Source organism: Oryx dammah, unplaced genomic scaffold (assembly GCF_014754425.2).
Source record: "Oryx dammah isolate SB20612 unplaced genomic scaffold, SCBI_Odam_1.1 HiC_scaffold_1, whole genome shotgun sequence".
Lineage (NCBI taxonomy): Eukaryota > Metazoa > Chordata > Mammalia > Artiodactyla > Bovidae > Oryx > Oryx dammah.
The window spans coordinates 83,973,086-83,993,017 of record NW_024070185.1 but is presented as its reverse complement, the minus strand read 5'-3'; the positions used below and the strand labels follow the sequence as shown (position 1 = coordinate 83,993,017).

The 19,932-nt window shown below is 40.3% G+C and overlaps 1 protein-coding gene across 2 annotated transcripts in view; it reads right to left on the bottom strand.

The window, feature by feature from the left end:
• Positions 1-11,856: 11,856 nt before the first annotated feature.
• ZNF169 (zinc finger protein 169) overlaps positions 11,857-19,932 on the bottom strand; it is a 41,283-nt gene continuing 33,207 nt past the window's right edge. Inside the window, exon 5 of one of the 2 annotated variants that reach the window (XM_040245774.1) lies at positions 11,857-16,732. In XM_040245774.1, coding sequence (XP_040101708.1) covers positions 15,183-16,732 — 1,550 coding nt within the window. In that variant the 3' untranslated portion in view covers positions 11,857-15,182. The remainder of the gene's footprint in view (positions 16,733-19,932) is intronic. The other variant, XM_040245783.1, reaches the window with a different exon arrangement.

Genomic DNA, 19,932 nt, shown 5'->3' with positions numbered 1-19,932 from the left:
AGCGAAACAAGCTCAGGGCTCCCACTGATTCTACGTTATGGTGAATTGTATAATTATTTCATTATATATCACCATGTAATAATAGAAATAAAGTGCACAGTAAATGTAACGTGTTTAAATCATCCTGAAACCATCCCCCACTCAGCCTGTGAAAAAATTGTCTTCCACAAAATTGGTGCCAAAAAGATTGGGCACTGCTTTTTTAAAGTTTGAACAATATTCCATTGTGTACAGGCATACCTTGGAGATATTGCAGGTGTGGTTCCAGACAACAAAAATAAAGTGAATATTGCAACAAAACACTCCACATGAATTTTGGGGTTCCCCAGTGCATATTAAAGATATGTTTATACAATACTGTAGTCTCTTAATATGCAATAGAATTATGTCTGAAAAACCAATATATATACCATAATTTAAAAAAAAAAAACAGCTCTTAGTTTCAGTAGTCTTTCCTTTTGTATTTTTTGTCCTTTTTTTTTTCATTTATAGCTGCCCTAACTTTTATTTCCTTCTTTCTGATAACATTCGGCTTAATTCATTGTTTAGTTCCTTGATGTTCTTAGTTGTTGTTGTTAGGTTGCTTATTTGAGAGCTTTCTTTTTTCTTAATGTATACTATTATCATTATAAACTTGCTTTCTAGAACTTCTCATAAGTTTTAGTATGTTGTATTTCATTTTTATTTGTCTCAAAATATCTTTCCAATTTCCTTTTGATTTCTCTTTTAACCCTGTTGTCATTCAGGAACATGTTTTCTTAATCTCCATATATTTGTGATGGGCTTCCCTAGTGGTTCAGCAGTAAAGAATCCACCTATAATGTAAGAGACATGGATTTGATTCCTGAGTCAGGAATATCCCCTGGAGAAGGAAATGGCAATGCACTCCAGTTATTATTGCCTGAGAAATCTCATGAACAAAGGAGTCTGTCAGGCTACAGCTCATGCAGTCAGTCACAAGAGTTGGACATGACTTAGCAACTAAACAACAAAAACACCTGTGATATGTCTGGCTTTCCTACTGTTATAGATTGTCATATCATTGTGGGTGGAAAAGAAAGTTAGAGTAATTTCAATTGTATTAAATTTGTTAAGACTTGTTTTGTGACCTAACACATTATCTACCATGGTGAGTATTCTATGTATGCTTGAGAAGAATGTGTATTCCAGGGGTATTGGATGAAATGTTCTGCATATGTCTGTTAGGTTCATCTGATCTGATGTGTAGTTTAAGTCCAATATTTCCTTATTGGTTTTCTTTGGGGATGTTCTGTCCATTGTTGAAAGTTGGGTATTGAAGTTCCACGGTATTATATCGCTGCCTATTTCCTGCTTCAAGTCAGGAAATAATATTTGCTTTCTATATTTAGGGTACTCTGATGATGGACAGGGAGGCCTGGCGTGCTGCGATTCATGGGGTCGCAAAGAGTCGGACACGACTGAGCAACTGAACTGAACTGAACTGAACTGACTGATGTTGGATGAATAAAAATTCTATTAATATGTCCTCTTTATAAATTTATTCTTTATCATTATGTAATGACTTTGTCTCTTGTTACAGTGTTTGACTTCAAGTCTCTATAATTATAGCTATCAAATCTATACAATTATAGCTATCGCTGCTTTATTTCTCATTACAATAGTGTATCTTTTTCCATTCCTTTACTGTTATTAAAGTTGAAGTGAGTCTCTTGTTGTCATTGTATAGTTGGGTCTTGTTTTTTAATTCATAAAACAACTCTACATTTTTAAATGGAAGAATTTAATCCATTTGCATACAAAGGAATTACTGATAGGTAAGGGCATAGGCCATTATTTTAATTGCTTCTGGGTTTTTGTAATTCTTTTACTCTTCTATTGCTGTCTTCCTTTGTGAATTGATGATTTTCTTGTGGTATGCCTTGATTCTGTCCCTGTCTTTTGGGTATCTACTAAAGGTTTTTGATTCTTTGTTATCATGAGGCTTACATACAACATCTTATATTTATGACAGGCTAAAATGATAAGCTTAATTTTGAAAATTAATACATGAAAAAGATCTACATTTTTACACTCTCTTCATTTTATGCTTTTGATGTCACAATTTACATCTTTTTATATTGTGTATTTATTAACAAAGTATTGCAGTTAGAGTTGTTCTTGTATTTTAACCTTTAAAGTTTTAAGAAATTTAACCATCACCATCACAATATCATTCTGAATTTAGCTATTTATTTGCCCATAAGCTTTATACTTTCATATGCTTTCATATTCCTAACTTACATGCTTTCATTTCAGAATAAAGAATTCCCTTTAACAACTTTCACATAAGCTCCTTCAGCTTTTGTTTGTGTATGAAAATTCTCTTGTCTCTCCAACTTTGAAGCACAAGTTTACTGGGTAGAGTATTCTTAGCAGGTTTTTTTTTTTTTTTTTTAAATCATCCCATTCCCAATGGCCTGTAACATTCCTACTGAAAAATCTGCTAATAGGCTTAATGAGGATTCCCTGTATAAAGTCACTTTTCTCTTGTTGGTTTTAAGATTCTATCTTTAACTTTTGATAATTTCATTATAGTGTGTCTCTGGGTAGATCTCTTTGAATTAATCTTGTTATACGTTTTATGGACTTCGTTAATCTGGATATCTCTTTCTTTTTCCATATTAAGGAAGTTTTCAGGCACTCTTTCTCTGAATATGCCTTCGGCCCTTTCTCTTCTTTTTCTTTCTTGAAGACCTAGAATACCTACATTGGTTCACTAAGTGGTGACCCTTAACTTATCTTTGCTTTCTTCCATTCTTTCTTTTCACTCTTTTGATTGGAAGATTTCCACTCCCTTGTCTGATTCTTTCTTCCACTTGATCTGGTCTACTTATGAACATCTCTGTCGAGTTCTTCATTTATTATGTTTTTCATGTCTATGATTTATGTTTGGTACTTTTTAAAAACATTTTCTGTCTTTTTGTTGAAATTTGTACCTTGTTCATGCATTATTCTCCTGACCTCAATAAGCATCTTTATTACCATTATTTTGAACTCTCTATTGGGTAAAACACTTAAGTCTATTTCATTAAGGTAAGTTCCTAGAGATTTGTTATTTTGTTTGAAACATCCTCATATCTTCCCTTTTCTTGATTTTCTGTGTTGGTTTCTGTATAAAACAGCCACTTTTCCCAGTTGACACATTGGCCTTGTGTAGGAGATGAACCTCCATAATCAGCCTGGCCTGAGCTCCTGATTGTCTCTACAAGTTTTATGATCTAATCCTGTCTTTTTCCTTAGTGGCTTCCTATAGTTAAGGGTGTGCCAATACTCATCAGTGTCCCCAAAGATGTGAGAAAACTTCTTATGCCTATTTAGGCTTCTAGACCCTTTAACTCCCCGATGCAGGTTAATTGGAAGCCCAATTATCAGGCAGGAACTGGGAAAATCAGGACATTATATATGCAGTCTATCCTCTATCAAGAAGAATCCAGGAGTTGGGCGTTTTTGCTTACTTACTTTTTGCTGAATCAGGGGAAATTGTTGCTGCAAGTGCTTTTGTGTCCAAATAAAATCGCCTTTGTTTTTAAGAAGGAAATAGCAACCCACTCCAGTACTCTTGCCTGGAAAATTCCATGGACTGAGGAGCCTGGTGGGCTACAATCCATGGGGTCACAGAGTCGGACATGGCTGAGCAACTTCACTTTCACTTTAGTTTTTGCTGAACCAGGGGAAACGGTTGCTGCAAGTGCTTTTGTGTCCAAATAAAACAGGCTTTGTTTTTAGTGGTCCCAGGGACTCATGAATGATGAGCCCTGTCAGCTCCCAGAGCTACATGATCTGGGGGCTAGTTCCTTGGGTGGTAGTTGAAAATCGGGGTGTGAGATATGTGAACCAGCTTTCAGGAGTGAAAATGAACACTTGGTCTTACTGTTGGAGCTGGCAGAGACAGCCCACCAGCTTTACCAGGCTTACAAGAGGATCCTAGTCAGCCCCTACATGCAGACTGACTAGAAGCCAGAACCACGGGCAGCAGCTAGAAAAATACACAAATTCCTTCCAGGGACTAACTGGGAGATGCGCATTTTTGTTTTCTCCCTCCATGCTGGGCCTGGGTGTATAAACTACAGGGAGTCTTCAAGCATCCTTTCAAAAACTGTTTCTTTGCTACAGTACTGTAGGATTCATGAATGTAAGCTCCATTGGCTTTCAGAGGTAGGTTATTTTGGAGTCTATCCCTCAGGTGGCAGTTTTAAAAGTCAGGATTGTAAACATGTAGAAAGTTCCTTCTAGGGACATGCAGGATTTGGTTTCATTGTTGGAGCAAGATGGAGGGAGAGGGCAGGGTAAGTACCCACTGGCTCTTTGTGGCTCTGGGGAGGATTCAGCTCCCTCTGCCCTAAGCTTGAGGAAATAGCCACAGGGAGTGCTCAAGCACCTAATAACAATTGCTTCTTTGCTATAACACCGTGGGACTTGTGAATGGAAGCCCTTTGGTTCTCAGAGCTAGATGATTTGAGGGTCCATCGCTCAGGCGGCATTAGAAATGTGCCCAAACACTTTACTGATGAGGAAGGGGCTGGGAATTGATGGTTTCAGAAAGATTATAAGGCATTATTCTGGGGTGGGGTTTATAGGAAGTGTCTCACCCTTCACTATACATTTTCATGTGGGTATTTTCTCAGTTCCCAATGTGTAGGAGTCACTCAAGCAATTTCTAAGCTTCTCTCAGAGGGAACTGATCTGTGTGTAGCTGTAAATTCAGTGCATCCATGGAAGGAGGGAAATTCGGGAGTCTCTTGTGTCACAATCTTGAGGAACCTGTTGATATTTTCTCAGAACCAACTCTTGGTTTCATTGACTTTTATTATTGTTTTTCTGTTTTGTTTATGTATGCTGTATTAGTTATTATTTTTCCCATCTGCTGGCCTTGGATTAAGTATTTTCTACTTTGTTAAGGCATACAGTTTTCCACAGTGGCTGCACTAACTTACATTCCCACCTACACTATAGGAGGGTTCCCTTTTCTCCCCACCACCTCCAGAAGTTGCTATTTGTAGACATTTTAATAATGGTTATTCTGGGTGGTGTGAGGTGATATGTCATTGTAGTTTTAGTTAGAATTTCTCTAATAATTTGTGATGTTGAGCATCTTTTTATGTGTTTTTAGATGAACAGGGAGGCCTGGTGTGCTGCGATTCATGGGGTTGCAAAGAGTCGGACACGACTGAGTGACTGAACTGAACTGAACTGAGACCATCTGCGTATCTTCGGAGAAATATCTCTTTAGATCTTTTGCCCACTTTTTGATTGGGTTGTATTTTTTATATTGAGCAGCATGAGTTATTTGTTATCTTTTGGAGATTAATCCCTTGTTGGTTGCTTCATTTGCAAATATTTTCTCCCATTCTGAGAGTTGTCTTTTCATTTTGTTTACAGTCTCCTTTGCTGTATAAAGGCTTTTAAGTTTAATTAAGTCACATTTGCTTTTATTTTCATTACTCTAGGAGGTGGGTCAAAAAAACATCTTGCTATGATTTACATCAAAGAATGTTCTGCCTCTGTTTTCCTCTAAGAGTTTCATAGTATCCAGCCTTAAATTTAGATCTTTCATCCATTTTGAGTTTACTTTTGTGTATGGTATTAGGGGATGTTCTGATTTAAGAGACTGCTTTTTGTTTTTTCCCATTTATATGCTTGCCTCCTTTGTCATACATTAGGTGACCATAGGTGTGTGGGTTTACCTCTGAGCTTTCTATCTTGTTGCATTGATTTATTTCTGTTTTTATACTAGTACAAAATAATTTTGATTACCGCAGCTTGGTAGTATAAATCTGAGGGCAGGAAGCCTGATTCTTCCAGCACAATTTTTCTTTTTCAAGATTACTTTAGCTATTTGGGTTCTTTTGTGTTTCCCTACGTATTATGAATCTTTTGTTCTAATTCTGCTTAAAAAATGCCATGGGTAATTTGATAGGGATTGCACTTGTATTTGTAGAGTGCTTTGGATAGTGTAGTCATTTTGACAATACTGATTCTTCTAACCCAAGAACACGGTATATCTCTCCACCTTTTTGTCATCTTTGATTTCTTTCATCAATATCTTATAGTTTTCTGAAGACAGGTCTTTTGCCTCCTTAGGTAGGTTTATTCTGAGGTATTTTATTCTTTTTGATGCAATGGTAAATGAACTTGTTTCCTTAATTTCTTTTTCTGATTTTTCATTGTTAGTGTATAGGATTGCAAGGGATTTCTGTGTATTAAATTTGTATCCTGCGACTTAACTAAATTCATTAATTAGCTCTAGTAATTTTCTGGGGGCATCTTTAGGGTTTTCTACATATAGTATAAGTACATCCGCAAACAGTGAGAGGTTTACTTCTTTTCTAATCTGGATGCCTTTTACTTCTTTTTCATTTCTGATTGCTGTGGTTAGGACTTCCAAAATTAGATTGAATAATAATCTTGTGCTTTCTCTGCATCTATAGAAATGATCATGTATTTTTATTTTTTTCTGGTTTGTTAATATGGTGTATCACACTGATTGATTTGCATATATTGAAGTATCATTACATCCCTGGGATAAACCCCATTTGGTCATGGTAAATGATCCTTTTAATGTGTTGTTGGTTTCTGTTCACTAGTATTTTCTTGAGGATTTTTGCATCTATGTTCATCATGGATGAAACTGATCTGTAATTTTCTTTTTTTGTGATATCTTTATCTGGTTTTGGAATCAGACTGATATTGGCCTCGCAGACTGAGTTTTGGAGTGTTTGTCCCTCTGCAATTGTTTGGAACAGTTTGAGCAGGATAGGTGTTATCTCTTCTCTAAATGTTTGATAGAATTTGCCTATGGAGCCATCTGGCCCTGGACTTTTGTTTGCTGGAAGATGTTTGATCAGAGTTTTCATTTCAGTGCTTGCGATTGGTCCGTTCATGTTTTCCATTTCTTCCTGGTTCAGTCTTGGAAGTTTGTAGTTTCTGGGAATTTGTCCATTTCCTCCAGGTTGTCTATTTTATTGGAATATAGTTGCCTGTAGTAGTCTCTTATTAAAGCTTTCCCTGGTGGCTTAGAGGGTAAAGCGTCTACCTGCAATGCAGGAGACCTGGGTCCAATCCCTAAGTCAGGAAGATCCCCTGGAGAAGGCAATGGTAACCCACTCCAGTACTCTTGCCTGGAAAATCCCATGGACGGAGGAGCCTGGGAGGCTGCAGTCGATGGGGTCACAAAGAGTCGGCCACGACTGAGCGACTTCACTTTCACTTTTCAGTCTCTTATTATCCTTTGTATTTCTGCCTTTTCTGTTGTAACTTCATTTCTAATTTTATTGTCTTCTCCCTTTTTGCCTCGATGAATCTGGCTAATGGTTTGTCAATATTGTTTATCATCTCAAAGAACTGTCTTTAGATTTATTGATCTTTGTCAATATTTCCTTCATTTCTTCATTTGTTTCTGCTCTGATATTTACGATTTCTTTCCTGATACTAATTTTGGGGGGTTTTTGCTCTTCTCTTTCTAGTTGCTTTAGGGTTTTCTTGGAGGTCAGGAACGGCGGCAGTAAGGAGATACCCCTCGTCCAAGGTAAGGAGCAGCGCTTGTGCCTTGCTGGAGCAGCCGTGAAGAGATATCCCACGCCCAAGGTAAGAGGAACCCAAGTAAGATGGTAGGTGTTGCAAGAAGGCATCAGAGGGAAGACACATTGACTCCATATTCACAGAAAACTAGTCAATCTAATCACACTAGGACCACAGCCTTGTCTAACTCAGTGAAACCAAGCCATGCCTGCAGGGCAACCCAAGACGGGAGGGTCATGGTGGAGACGTCTGACAGAATGTGGTCCACTGGGGAAGGGAATGGCAAACCACTTCAGCATTCTTGCCTTGAGAACCCAATGAACAGTGTGAAAAGGCAAAATGACAGGATACCAAAAGAGGACTCCCCAGGTCATTAGGTGCCCAATATGCTTCTGGAGATCAGTGGAGAAATAACTCCAGAAAGAATGAAAGGATGGAGCCAAAGCAAAAACAATATCCAGTTGTGGATGTGAATGGTGATAGAAGCAAGGTCCGATGCTGTAAAGAGCAATATTGCATAGGAACCTGGAACGTCAGGTCCATGAATCAAGGCAAATTGGAAGTGGTCAAACAAGAGATGGCAAGAGTGAACGTTGACATTCTAGGAATCAGCAAACTAAAATGGACTGGAATGGGTGAATTTAACTCAGATGACCATTATATCTACTACTGCGGGCAGGAATCCCTCAGAAGAAATGGAGTAGCCATCACGGTCAACAAGAGTCTGAAATTCAGTATTTGGATGCAATCTCAAAAACAACAGAATGATCTCTGTTTGTCTCCAAGGCAAACCATTCAATATCACAGTTATCCAAGTCTATGCCCCAACCAGTAACGCTGAAGAAACTGAAGTTGAACAGTTTCATGAAGACCTACAAGACCTTTTAGAACTAACACCCAAAAAAGATGTCCTTTTCATCATAGGGACTGGAATGCAAAAGTAGGAAGTCAAGAAACACCTGGAGTAACAGGCAAATTTGGCCTTGGAATGCGGAATGAAGCTGGGCAAAGACTAATAGAGTTTTGCCAATAGCATGCACTGGTCATAGCAAACACTCTCTTCCAACAACACAAGAGAAGACTCTACACATGGACATCACCAGATGGTCAACACCGAAATTAGATTGATTATATTCTTTGCAGCCAGAGATGGAGAAGCTCTATACAGTCAACAAAAACAAGACCAGGAGCTGACTGTGGCTCAGATCATGAACTCCTTATTACCAAATTCAGACTCAAATTGAAGAAAACAGGGAAAACCTCTAGACCATTCAGGTATGACCTAAATCAAATCCCTTATGATTATACAGTGGAAGTGAGAAATAGATTTAAGGGCCTAGATCTGATAGTAGAGTGCCTGATAAACTATGGAATGAGGTTCGTGACATTGTTCAGGAGACAGGGATCAAGACCATCCCCATGGAAAAGAAATGCAAAAAACCAAAATGGCTGTCTGGGGAGGCCTTACAAATAGCTGTGAAAAGCAGAGAGGCGCAAAGCAAAGGAGAAAAGGAAAGATATAAGCATGTGAATGCAGAGTTCCAAAGAATAGCAAGAAGAGATAAGAAAGCCTTCCTCCACAATCAATGCAAAGAAATAGAGGAAAAGAACAGAATGGGAAAGACTAGAGATCTCTTCAAGAAAATTAGAGATACCGAGGGAACATTTCATGTGAAGATGGGCTCGATAAGGGACAGAAATGGTATGGACCTAACACAAGCAGAAGATATTAAGAAGAGGTGGCAAGAATACACAAGAGAACTGTACAAAAAAGAGCTTCACAACCCAGATAATCATGATGATGTGATCACTAATCTAGAACCAGACATCTTGGAATGTGAAGTCAAGTGGGCCTTAGAAAGCATCACTACCAACAAAGCTAGTGGAGGTGATGGAATTCCAGTTGAGCTGTTTCAAATCCTGGAAGATGATGCTGTGAAAGTGTTACACTCAATATGCCAGCAAATTTGGAAAACTCAGCAGTGGCCACAGGACTGGAAAAGTCAGTTTTCATTCCAGTCCCAAAAAAGGCAATGCCAAAGAATGTTCAAACTACCGCACAATTGCACTCATCTCACACGCTAGTAAAGTAATGCTCAAAATTCTCCAAGCCAGGCTTCAGCAATACATGAACCGAGAACTTCCTGATGTTCAAGCTGGTTTTAGAAAAGGCAGAGGAACCAGAGATCAAATTGCCAACATCTGCTGGATCATGGAAAAAGCAAGAGAGTTCCAGAAAAACATCTATTTCTGCTTTATTGACTATGCCAAAGCCTTTGACTGTGTGGATCACAACAAACTGTGGAAAATTCTTCAAGAGATGGGAATACCAGACCACCTAACCTGTCTCTTGAGAAACCTCTATGCAGGTCAGGAAGCAACAGTTAGAACTGGGCATGGAACAACAGACTGGTTCCAAATAGGAAAAGGAGTCCGTCAAGGCTGTATATTGTCACCCTGCTTATTTAACTTATATGCAGAGTACATCATGAGAAACGCTGGACTGGAAGAAACACAAGCTGGAATCAAGATTGCCAGGAGAAATATCAATCACCTCAGATGTGCAGATGATACCACCCTTATGGCAGAAAGTGAAGAGGAGCTAAAAAGCCTCTTGATGAAAGTGAAAGAGGAGAGCGAAAAAGTTGGCTTAAAGCTCAACATTCAGAAAACAAAGATCATGGCATCTGGTCCCACCACTTCATGGGAAATAGATGGGGAAACAGTGGAAACAGTGTTAGACTTTATTTTGGGGGCTCCAAAATCACTGCAGATGGTGATTGCAGCCATGAAATTAAAAGATGCTTACTCCTTGGAAGAAAACTTATGACCAACCTAGATAGCATATTCAAAAGCAGAGACATTATTTTGCCGACTAAGGTCCGTCTAGTCAAGGCTATTGTTTTTCCAGTGGTCATGTATGGATGTGAGAGTTGGACTGTGAAGAAGGCTGAGCACCGAAGAATTGATGCTTTTGAACTGTGGTGTTGGAGAAGACTCTTGAGAGTCCCTTGGACTGCAAGGAGATCCAACCAGTCTATTCTGATAGAGATCAGCCCTGGGATTTCTTTGGAAGGAATGGTGCTGAGGCTGAAGCTCCAGTACTTTGGCCACCTCATGCGAAAAGTTGACTCATTGGAAAAGACTCTGATGCTGGGAGGGATTGGGGGCAGGAGAAGGGGACGACCGAGGATGAGATGGCTGGATGGCATCAAGGACTCGATGGACGTGAGTCTGAGTGAACTCCGGGAGATGGTGATGGACAGGGAGGCCTGGTGTCCTGCGATTCATGGGGTCGCAAAGAGTCGCACACGACTGAGCGACTGAACTGAATTGAACTTAGGTATAAAGTTAGGTTGTCTATTTGACATTTTTCTCATTTCCTGAAGTAGGCTTTTATTGCTTAAACTTCCCTCTTAGCACTGCTTTTACTGCATCCCTTATGTTTTGAGTTGTAATGTTTTCATTGTCTTTTGTTTCTCAGTATTTTTTTAATTTCCTGTTTGATTTCTTCAGTGACCACTGGATTATTTAGAAGTGTATTGTCTAGCCTCCATATTTTTTTGTTTCTTACAGTCTTTCCCCCCCTATTATTGATATCTAATCTTATATTGTTGTGGTCAGAAAAAAATGCTTGATACAATTTCAATTTTCTTAAATTTACCAAGGCTTGGTTTGTGACCCAAGATGTAATCTATCTTGGAGAATGTTCAATGTGTACTTGAGAAAAAAATGTATTCTACAGTTTTTGAATGGAATATACTGAAAACACCAATTAGGTTCTCTGGACCAATGTGTCATTTAAGGCTTGTGTTTCCTTATTAATTTTCTGTCTAATCTGTCCATTAGTGTGAGTAGGGTGTTAAAGTCCCCCCCTATGATTGTGTTACTGCCAATTTCCCCTTTTAGCATTCCCCTGCTAGCATTTTAGGCGCTCCTGTGCATATATAATTGTTATATCTTCTTCTTGTATTGATCTCTTGATCATTATGTAGTGTCCTTCAATATCTTCTGTAATGAGCTTTAAAGTCAGTTTTATCTGAGTATCGCTACTCTCTTCTTTTTGACTTCCATTTGCATGGAATATCTTTTTCCAGTCCTTCACTTTCAGTCTGCATGGGTCCCTAGCTCTGAAATGGGTCTCTTATAGACAGCATATATAGGAGTCTTGTTTTTGTATTCATTCAGCCAGTCTGTGTCTTTTGGTTGGAACATTTAATCCATTTATGTTTATGGAATTCTTGATATGTATGATCCTATTAGCATTTACTTTACTGTTTTGTGTTTGTTTTTGTAGGTCTTTTCTAATATGTGTCCCATCTAGAGAAGTTCCTCTAGCATTTGTTGTAAAGCTGGTTTTGTGGTGCTGAATTCTCTTAATTTTTGATTGTCTGTAAAGCTTTTGATTTCTCCATCAAATCCAAACAAAATCCTTGCTGGGTAATCTTGGTTGTAGGCATTTTCATTTCATCACTCTAAGTACACCCCTTTTGACTTGAATAGTTCCTGCTGAAATATCAGCTATTAACCTTATGGGCATTCCCTTGTATGCTAATTGTTCTTTCCCTTGCTGATTTTTAACATTTTTGCATTTAATTTTTGTTAGTTTGATTAATATGTGTCTTGGCATGTGTCTCCTTGGGTATACCCTTTATAGGACTCTGGGTTTCCTGCACTTAAGCTGGCTGTTTCCTTTCTTATGTTAGATAAATTTTCAACTCTAATTTCCTCAAATATTTTCTCATACCCTTTTTCTCTCTTTCTGGGATCCCTATAATTTGAATATTGGTGTACTTAATGTTGTCCCAGAGGACTCTGAGACTATCCTCATTTTTTTTTTCATTCTTTTTCCTTTATTCTATTCTGTTTCAGTTATTTCCATCATTCTATCTTTCAGGTCACTTCACCATTCTTCTGCCACATTCTGCTATTGGTTCCCTCTAATGTATTTTTTTATTTCAGTCATTTTGTTGTTCATTGCTGATTGTCTGTTATTTCTTCTAGGTCCTTGCTAAACAAGTCTTGTATCTCTTCAACCCATCACAGTGTCTCCATTTTAAACCAAGACTTTGGATCATCTTTACTATCATTACTCTAAATTCTTTTTCAGGTAGGCTGCCTAGTTCCTCTTCATCTGTTTGGTCTGGTGGGCTTTTACCATGCTCCTTCATCTGTTGCATGTTTCTCCAATACTTTGGCTGCCTGATGTGAACAGCTGACTCATTAGAATAGACCCTGATGCTGGGAAAGATTGAAAGGAGGAGAAGAGGATGACAGAAGATGAGATGGTTGGATGGCATCACTGACACAATGGATATGAGTTTGAGCAAGCTCCAGGAGTTGGTGATGGACAGAGAAGCCTGGTGTGCTGCAGTCCATGGGGTCACAAAGAGTCAGACACAACAGAGTGACTGAACTAAACTGAAAAACAGTGATCTCTTGCCTCTCTGGCAGGCCAAGCCTTTTCCTAGACTTCCTCAAATGTGCTGTACTAGCCCCCCTCAGACTGTCTTCAAGGTAGTCAAACCCAGCCTTCTCCCTGGAGTCTGACCTCTGAAGCCTAAGCCTTGATACCCAGCCCTCACTGGCCATGATCAGGGTGCATACAAGCGTCTCAGGCTGGGAACCCCTAACTCTCCAGTATTTGGACATAGGGCTTATAAGGATGTAATTAAGATTAAACAGTGGCATAGGATGAGGTATTTATCCAATAGGGCTGGTGTCTTATAAGAGTAAGAGATACCAGAGCTCACTTTCTCTCTCCAGCACATGTACAGAAGAAAGCCTGCATGATGACACAGCAAGAAGGTAGCCATCTGCAAGCCAAGGAGAGAGACTTAAAAAGAAAACAACCCTGTCAACACCTTAATGGACTTGCAGCCTCCAAATTTCTGCCACTTAGTCATTCCAACCTCTGGTATTGTAATGGCAGTCTTAGCAAACAAATACAATTTTGGCACTGAGGGTAATATCTGAAAATATGGAATAGCTTTGGAACTGGGTGATGGGCAGAGGCTGGAAGAGGTTTGAGGCACTTGTTATAAAAAGCCTTAATTGTCTAAAAGAGACTGTTGATAGGAATATGGACATTAAAAGTTATTCTGGTGCAGTCCCAGAAATAAGGAACATATTACTGGAAATTGGAGGAAAGACAATCCTTGTTATAAAGTGGCAAAGAACCTGGCCTGTGTTTCAGTGTTTGTAGAAAGTAGAAATTGTGACATAAGCAACACATTTTTAGCTAAGGAGATTTCTAAGCAAAGTATTACAGGTGCAACCCGGTTTCTCCCTCCTTACAGTAAAATGTGAGAGTAGAAAGATAAATTGAAGGAACTGTTAAACAAAATTCTGAGAACTAGAATTTGGAGGTTTGGAAAATTCTCAGCCTATGGATATCTATACTGCAGAAAATGAGAAGCATGTTCTGGAAAGAATACTATGGTGTAGTTAGACATGGTTTAATAAAGAGTTAATTTTGGAAGCAATCAACCATCTCAGATGTAGAACTAAAGGTGACACAGATAGGACAAAATGAAGGCAGGCTGTTAAGACTTCTGGGATTCTACAAGACGGGAGAATAGAGCTAACTATCTGACTACACTATCCATCAAGAAGAGGGAAGAATGACCCCAAAGGTGAAACAGAGACCAGCAGGTCTGCCATTTCCAAAACAGGCCCAGACAGTAAAAGTCTGGGGAGCCAGTATGGTTCTTCCATGGTTTCAGTGGGCCACATACACCTCTACTACACCAGCCAGACCAGAAGGCAGAAGATACAACCAGAGACCATTTTCATGGCTTAAAAACTAATAGAATTTGCCTTGTAATGTTTTAAACTTGCTTGGGACCAATCAATCCTTTCCACTTTTAGAATGGGAATGTGAATTCTCTGCCTGTCCCATCATTGTATTTTGGAAGCAAATAACTTGTCTGATTCACAGGTTCACAGCTGGAAAGGATGAAATGTACTTCTAGTCTCATCCACACTCGACTTAGATGAAACTTAGGTGAGATTTTGAATGTAGAGATGAAGTTGAAATGGGCTAAGACTTTTGCTGCTGTTAATTTGGGGTGAATGTATTTTGTACTTGAAGAATGTGAATATAGGGGGTCCAGGGACTGAGTTGTTAAGACTGAATTGTTCCCCAAAATTAACATATTGAAGTCATAACATAACATATAAAGTCATGACTTTATTTGATGACAGGGCCTTTACAAGGTCATAGGGTGAAGTCCTAACCCAGTATGGCTGGTGTCCTCAGAAAGAAGAGAGAGTTACCAGGAAAGTCCACACACGGGAAAAAATGTCCATTTCAGGACTCAGCAAGAATGCAATCATCTGCAAGCCAAGGGGAAAGACTTCAATAAAAATCAAACTGCCTACACATTGATCTTGGACTTCTAGTCTCCAGAACTATGAGAAAATAAACTTCTGTTCTTTGAGCTACTAAGTCTGTGGTATTTTGTTATGGCAGCCCTGGCAAATTAAAACACATTGCCAGTGTAGGAAGTAAACCACAAATCAACTTATCTTATGATCATTGAAAAGATGCAACTTTTTTTTCTCAACTGCATTTTAAGGGAAATGGAACATTTCCTAGTGATTTCTGCCACCTAGACACTCATGGGGAAGGAAAGGAAATGTCAAGAGAATGGCTCCTGTGGCAGGAGATGATGGCCGGACTTGGTTTTCCTATGCCTGTGGAGGTGAGACTTCTGGCTAAAGCCACGACCACACTCCCTGCACACATATGGCTTCTCTCCTGAATGTGTCCGCTGGTGTCTGATGAGGGCTGACTTGAAGCCAAAGCTGCGTCCACACTCATCACACACACATGGCTTTTCTCCTGAGTGTGTCCTCTGGTCAGAGATGAGTTGGATCTTCAGACCAAGTCTTTGCTCACATACTCTGTACACATCAGCCTCCTCCCCTGAATGTATCCTTTTGTGTCTGGTGAGAAGTGACTTGAAGCCAAAGGTACGTCCACACTCAGGACACATAAAAGGCTTCTCCCCTGTGTGCGTCCTCTGGTGTCTGATGAGGGTAACCTTCTGACCAAAGCCACGCCCACACTCAGAGCACACATAAGGCTTCTCACCTGTGTGCGTTCTCTGGTGGCCCATAAGGGAGACTTTCTGGCTAAAGCCACGTCCACACTCGGAGCACAGGTAAGGCTTCTCCCCTGTGTGTGTCCTCTGGTGTCTGATGAGGGTGACTTTCTGGCGAAAGCTGTGCCCACACTCAGCACAGACATAAGGCTTCTTGCCTGAGTGTGTGACCTGGTGACTGAGGAGCAGTGACTGCTGCCTGAAGCCACGCCCACACTCCAGGCACAAGAAGGGCCTCTCGCCTGAATGCGAGCTACGGTGTTGAAGGAGTGATGCCTTCTGGCAAAAGCCTCTTCCACACTCCGGACACACAAATGGCTTCTCTTCCAAGTGTGTCCTCCGGTGCAGGATGAGGGCGATCTTCTGGCGAAAGCCTCTCCCACACTGCTGACATACAAAGGGTCTCTCCCCAGAGTGTATCCTCTTGTGGTTAGTTAAGGAGGATGTGTACCTGAAGTGTCGCCCACACTCCTGGCACACGTAGGGCTTTTCCCCTGAGTGCTTCCTCTGGTGTACAGTGAGGGAGGACCTGCGGCCAAAGCCTCGCCCGCACTCTCTGCAACTAAACGGCTTCTCTCCTGAGTGAGTCCTCTGGTGTTTGATGAGGTCTGACTTCTGGCAGAAGTTTCTGCCACATTCAGGGCACATATGATGCTTCTGGAGGCTAAAGAGGCTTGATTTTCTGCTAAATCCTAGTCTATAGTTTTCACATATGACTGCTCCAGATTCTGAGATGTTTGTCTCTGTCAATATTGCATCTGCCTCATCAGAGATCATCCCCTGGTCTATTCTTCCACTGCTATTGCCTCCCTGGTCTACTGGCTGACCTTGAGATGAGCTGAAAAATGCACTTGAAGTCCCACTCAGCCGCAGCCTCCCAAACACAGTGCCAGAGCCTTCTCTCTCTCCATCTTCTGCTTTGTCATTCAAGCAGCTTGAAGCGTCTAGTAGGAAGTGGCTTTCTGAAGATGAACCTGGGAAGATCTGAAGGGAGTGACCACAAAGCACATATTGATGGAGGGTCTGTGGACTGGAAAAAGTCACTGGGCAGGAGAGACAGGGTTGGAATTCTGTTCTTCGTTCTGCTGGAGAGAAAGTGTCAGTCAAAATCACCAAAGGTATCTCGTGGATGGTTAACACTTGTCTAGCTCTCGTTCCTCAGATGCTCCCACACAAAGACTTCCTTCAAAGACCTTCCTTCCAACCCATGGTGACATATTAAGGCATACCTTTTATAACACATAAAACCCACATAATAAGCCAGCACTAAGTATCAGCCCAGTTTAAGGAGTTTTAAGAAAGCATCACAGGCAGCTCTAGCCCTATAAGTCACTGCCATCAGAGTTATACATGTGCCCCCAGTACAATTATCCTATAAGCCACAGACATTAACACCAGTGTAAACAATATCTACAAACATATACTTTTACTGAGAGTTAAAATACATAACTTATAACAAATTTCTTTAGGGACTTTTCCTATAAGAAAAGATGGGGTCAAAAAAGGGAGTCACTCTATAGTTGGACTATAAAGAAAGCTGAGTGCAAAATAATTGATACTTCTGAACTGTGGTGTTGGAGAAGACTCTTAAGAGTCTCTTGGACAGCAAGGAGATTCAACCAGTCCATCCTAAAGGAAATCAGTCCTGAATATTCATTGGAAGGACTGATGTTGAAGCTGAAACTCCAATACTTCAGCCACCTGATGCGAAGAGCCAACTCATTTGAAAAGACCCTGATGCTGGGAAAGATTGAAGGAGGGAAGGGAAGGGGGACAACAGAGGATAAGATGGTTGGATGGCATCACCAACTCAGTGGACATGAGTTTGAGTAAACTCCGGGAGTTGGTGATGGACAGGGAGGCCTGGCGTGCTGCAGTCCATGGGGTCGCAAAGAGTCGGTCACGACTGAGTGACAGAACTGAACTAACTAGTAGAGGCAGTGCAGAGGACAGGTCAGAGATCCATGTGGGAAGTGTTTCCCCTGTCCTAAACAAGTATTTCCTAGAGGATTATGTGGTGGGTCCTCTAAGATGGTGAATGGATTCGCAAGTGAAACATGGAGACATAGTCTAGACCTACAACCTCTTAAATGATTTTGGCTCCCAGTGACCCCAATCAAACTAAGACCTGCTTTTCTCAGTGTTTTGCTTTTTTTTTTTTTTAATACAAATTGTTGTAAATGGAAACTTTCCACCTAAAATAATTTTTGTAGATATCAAATTTGGATGCCTTGTTCTATCACACTGCTTCTACCCACCTGAAGCTGATGAAAAATACCATGATACTTAAATAAAATACTTAAATAAGCTCAGTACACCAGGCCTTTTCAGACATGCATGTTTCTTTCTTCAGCAATCAAAACTGAGATGTATTTTACAAACAATCAACAACACTGGTCAGCAAACTACAGCCAACCACGTGTTTTGTAAAGAAGTCTATTGGACACAGCCACAGTCAATCTTTATGTTGTGTCTATAGCAGCTTTCACATACAAAAGCAAAGGTAAGTAGTTGCAACCAAAAAAAAAGACTATGAAGCCTAAAGTATTTACTATCTGACCCTTTTACAGAAAGTTACTCATTCCGTCTTGTCTAAGATGGCAGCTTTTAATACTAACAATAATAGCTACCATGAAAACCCTTCCTAACACTTAAAAGGCCCTACACTTCCTCCTCAGCAAACTATTCAGTAAACTTCATTGTGTGTGTGTGTGATGCTAAATCTAGAGGATTATGTGAAGTAGACCTGACTAATGAGATCTCTTCAAGAAAATTAGAGATACCAAGGGAACATTTCATGCAAAGATGGGCTCGATAAAGGACAGAAATGGTATGGACCTAATGGAAGCAGAAGATATTAAGAAGAGCTGGCCAGAATACACAGAAGAACTTTACAAAAAAGATCTTCATGACCCAGATAATCATGATGGTGTGATCACTCACCTAGAGCCAGACATCTTGGAATGTGAAGTCAAGTGGGCCTTAGAAAGCATCACTACAAACAAAGCTAGTGGAGGTGATGGAATTCCAGTTGACCTATTTCAAATCCTGAAAGATGATGCTGTGAAAGTGCTACACTCAATACGCCAGCAAATTTAGAAAACTCAGCAGTGGTCACAGCACTGGAACAGGTCAGTTTTCATTCCAATCCCAAAGAAAAGCAATGCCAAAGAATGTTTAAACTACCACACAATTGCACTCAACTCACACGCTAGCAAAGTTAACACTCAAAATTCTCCAAGCCAGGCTTCAGCAATACATGAACCGAGAACTTCCAGATGTTCAAGCTGGTTTTAGAAAAGGCAGAGGAACCAGAGATCAAATTGCCAACATCTGCTGGATCATCAAAAAAGCAAGAGAGTTCCAGAAAAACATCTATTTCTGCTTTATTGACTATGCCAAAGCCTTTGGCTGTGTGGATCACAATAAACTGTGGAAAATTCTTCAAGAGATGGGAATACCAGACCACCTGACCTGCCTCTTGAGAAACCTGTATGCAGGTCAGGAAGCAACAGCTAGAACTGGACATGGAACAACAGACTGGTTCCAAATAGGAAAAGGAGTCCGTCAAGGCTGTATATTGTCACCTTGCTTGTTAACTTCTATGCAGAGTACATCATGAGAAACGCTGGGCTGGAAGAAGCACAAGTTGGAATCAAGATTGCCAGGAGAATTATCAATAACCTCAGATATGCAGATGACACCACCCTTATGGCAGAAAGTGAAGAGGAACTAAAAAGCCTCAAAGAGGAGAGTGAAAAAGTTGGCTTAAAGCTCAGCATTCAGAAAACGAAGATCATGGCATCTGGTCCCATCACTTCATGGGAAATAGATGGGAAAACAGTGGAAACAGTGTCAGACTTTATTTTTGGGGGCTCCAAAATCACTGCAGATGGTGATTGCAGCCATGAAATTAAAAGATGCTTACTCCTTGGAAGAAAAGTTATGACCAACCTAGATAGCATATTCAAAAGCAGAGACATTACTTTGCCAACCAAGCTCTGTCTAGTCAAGGCTATGGTTTTTCCAGTGGTCATGTATGGATGTGAGAGTTGGACTGTGAAGAAAGCTGAGCACCGAAGAATTGATGGTTTTGAACTGTGGTGCTGGAGAAGACTCTTGAGGGTCCCTTGGACTGCAAGGAGATCCAACCAGTCCATCCTAAAGGAGATCAGTCCTGGGGGTTCATTGGAAGGAATGATGCTGAGGCTGAAACTCCAATACTTTGGCCCCTTCATGCGAAGAGTTGACTCACTGGAAAAGACTCTGATGCTGGGAGGGATTA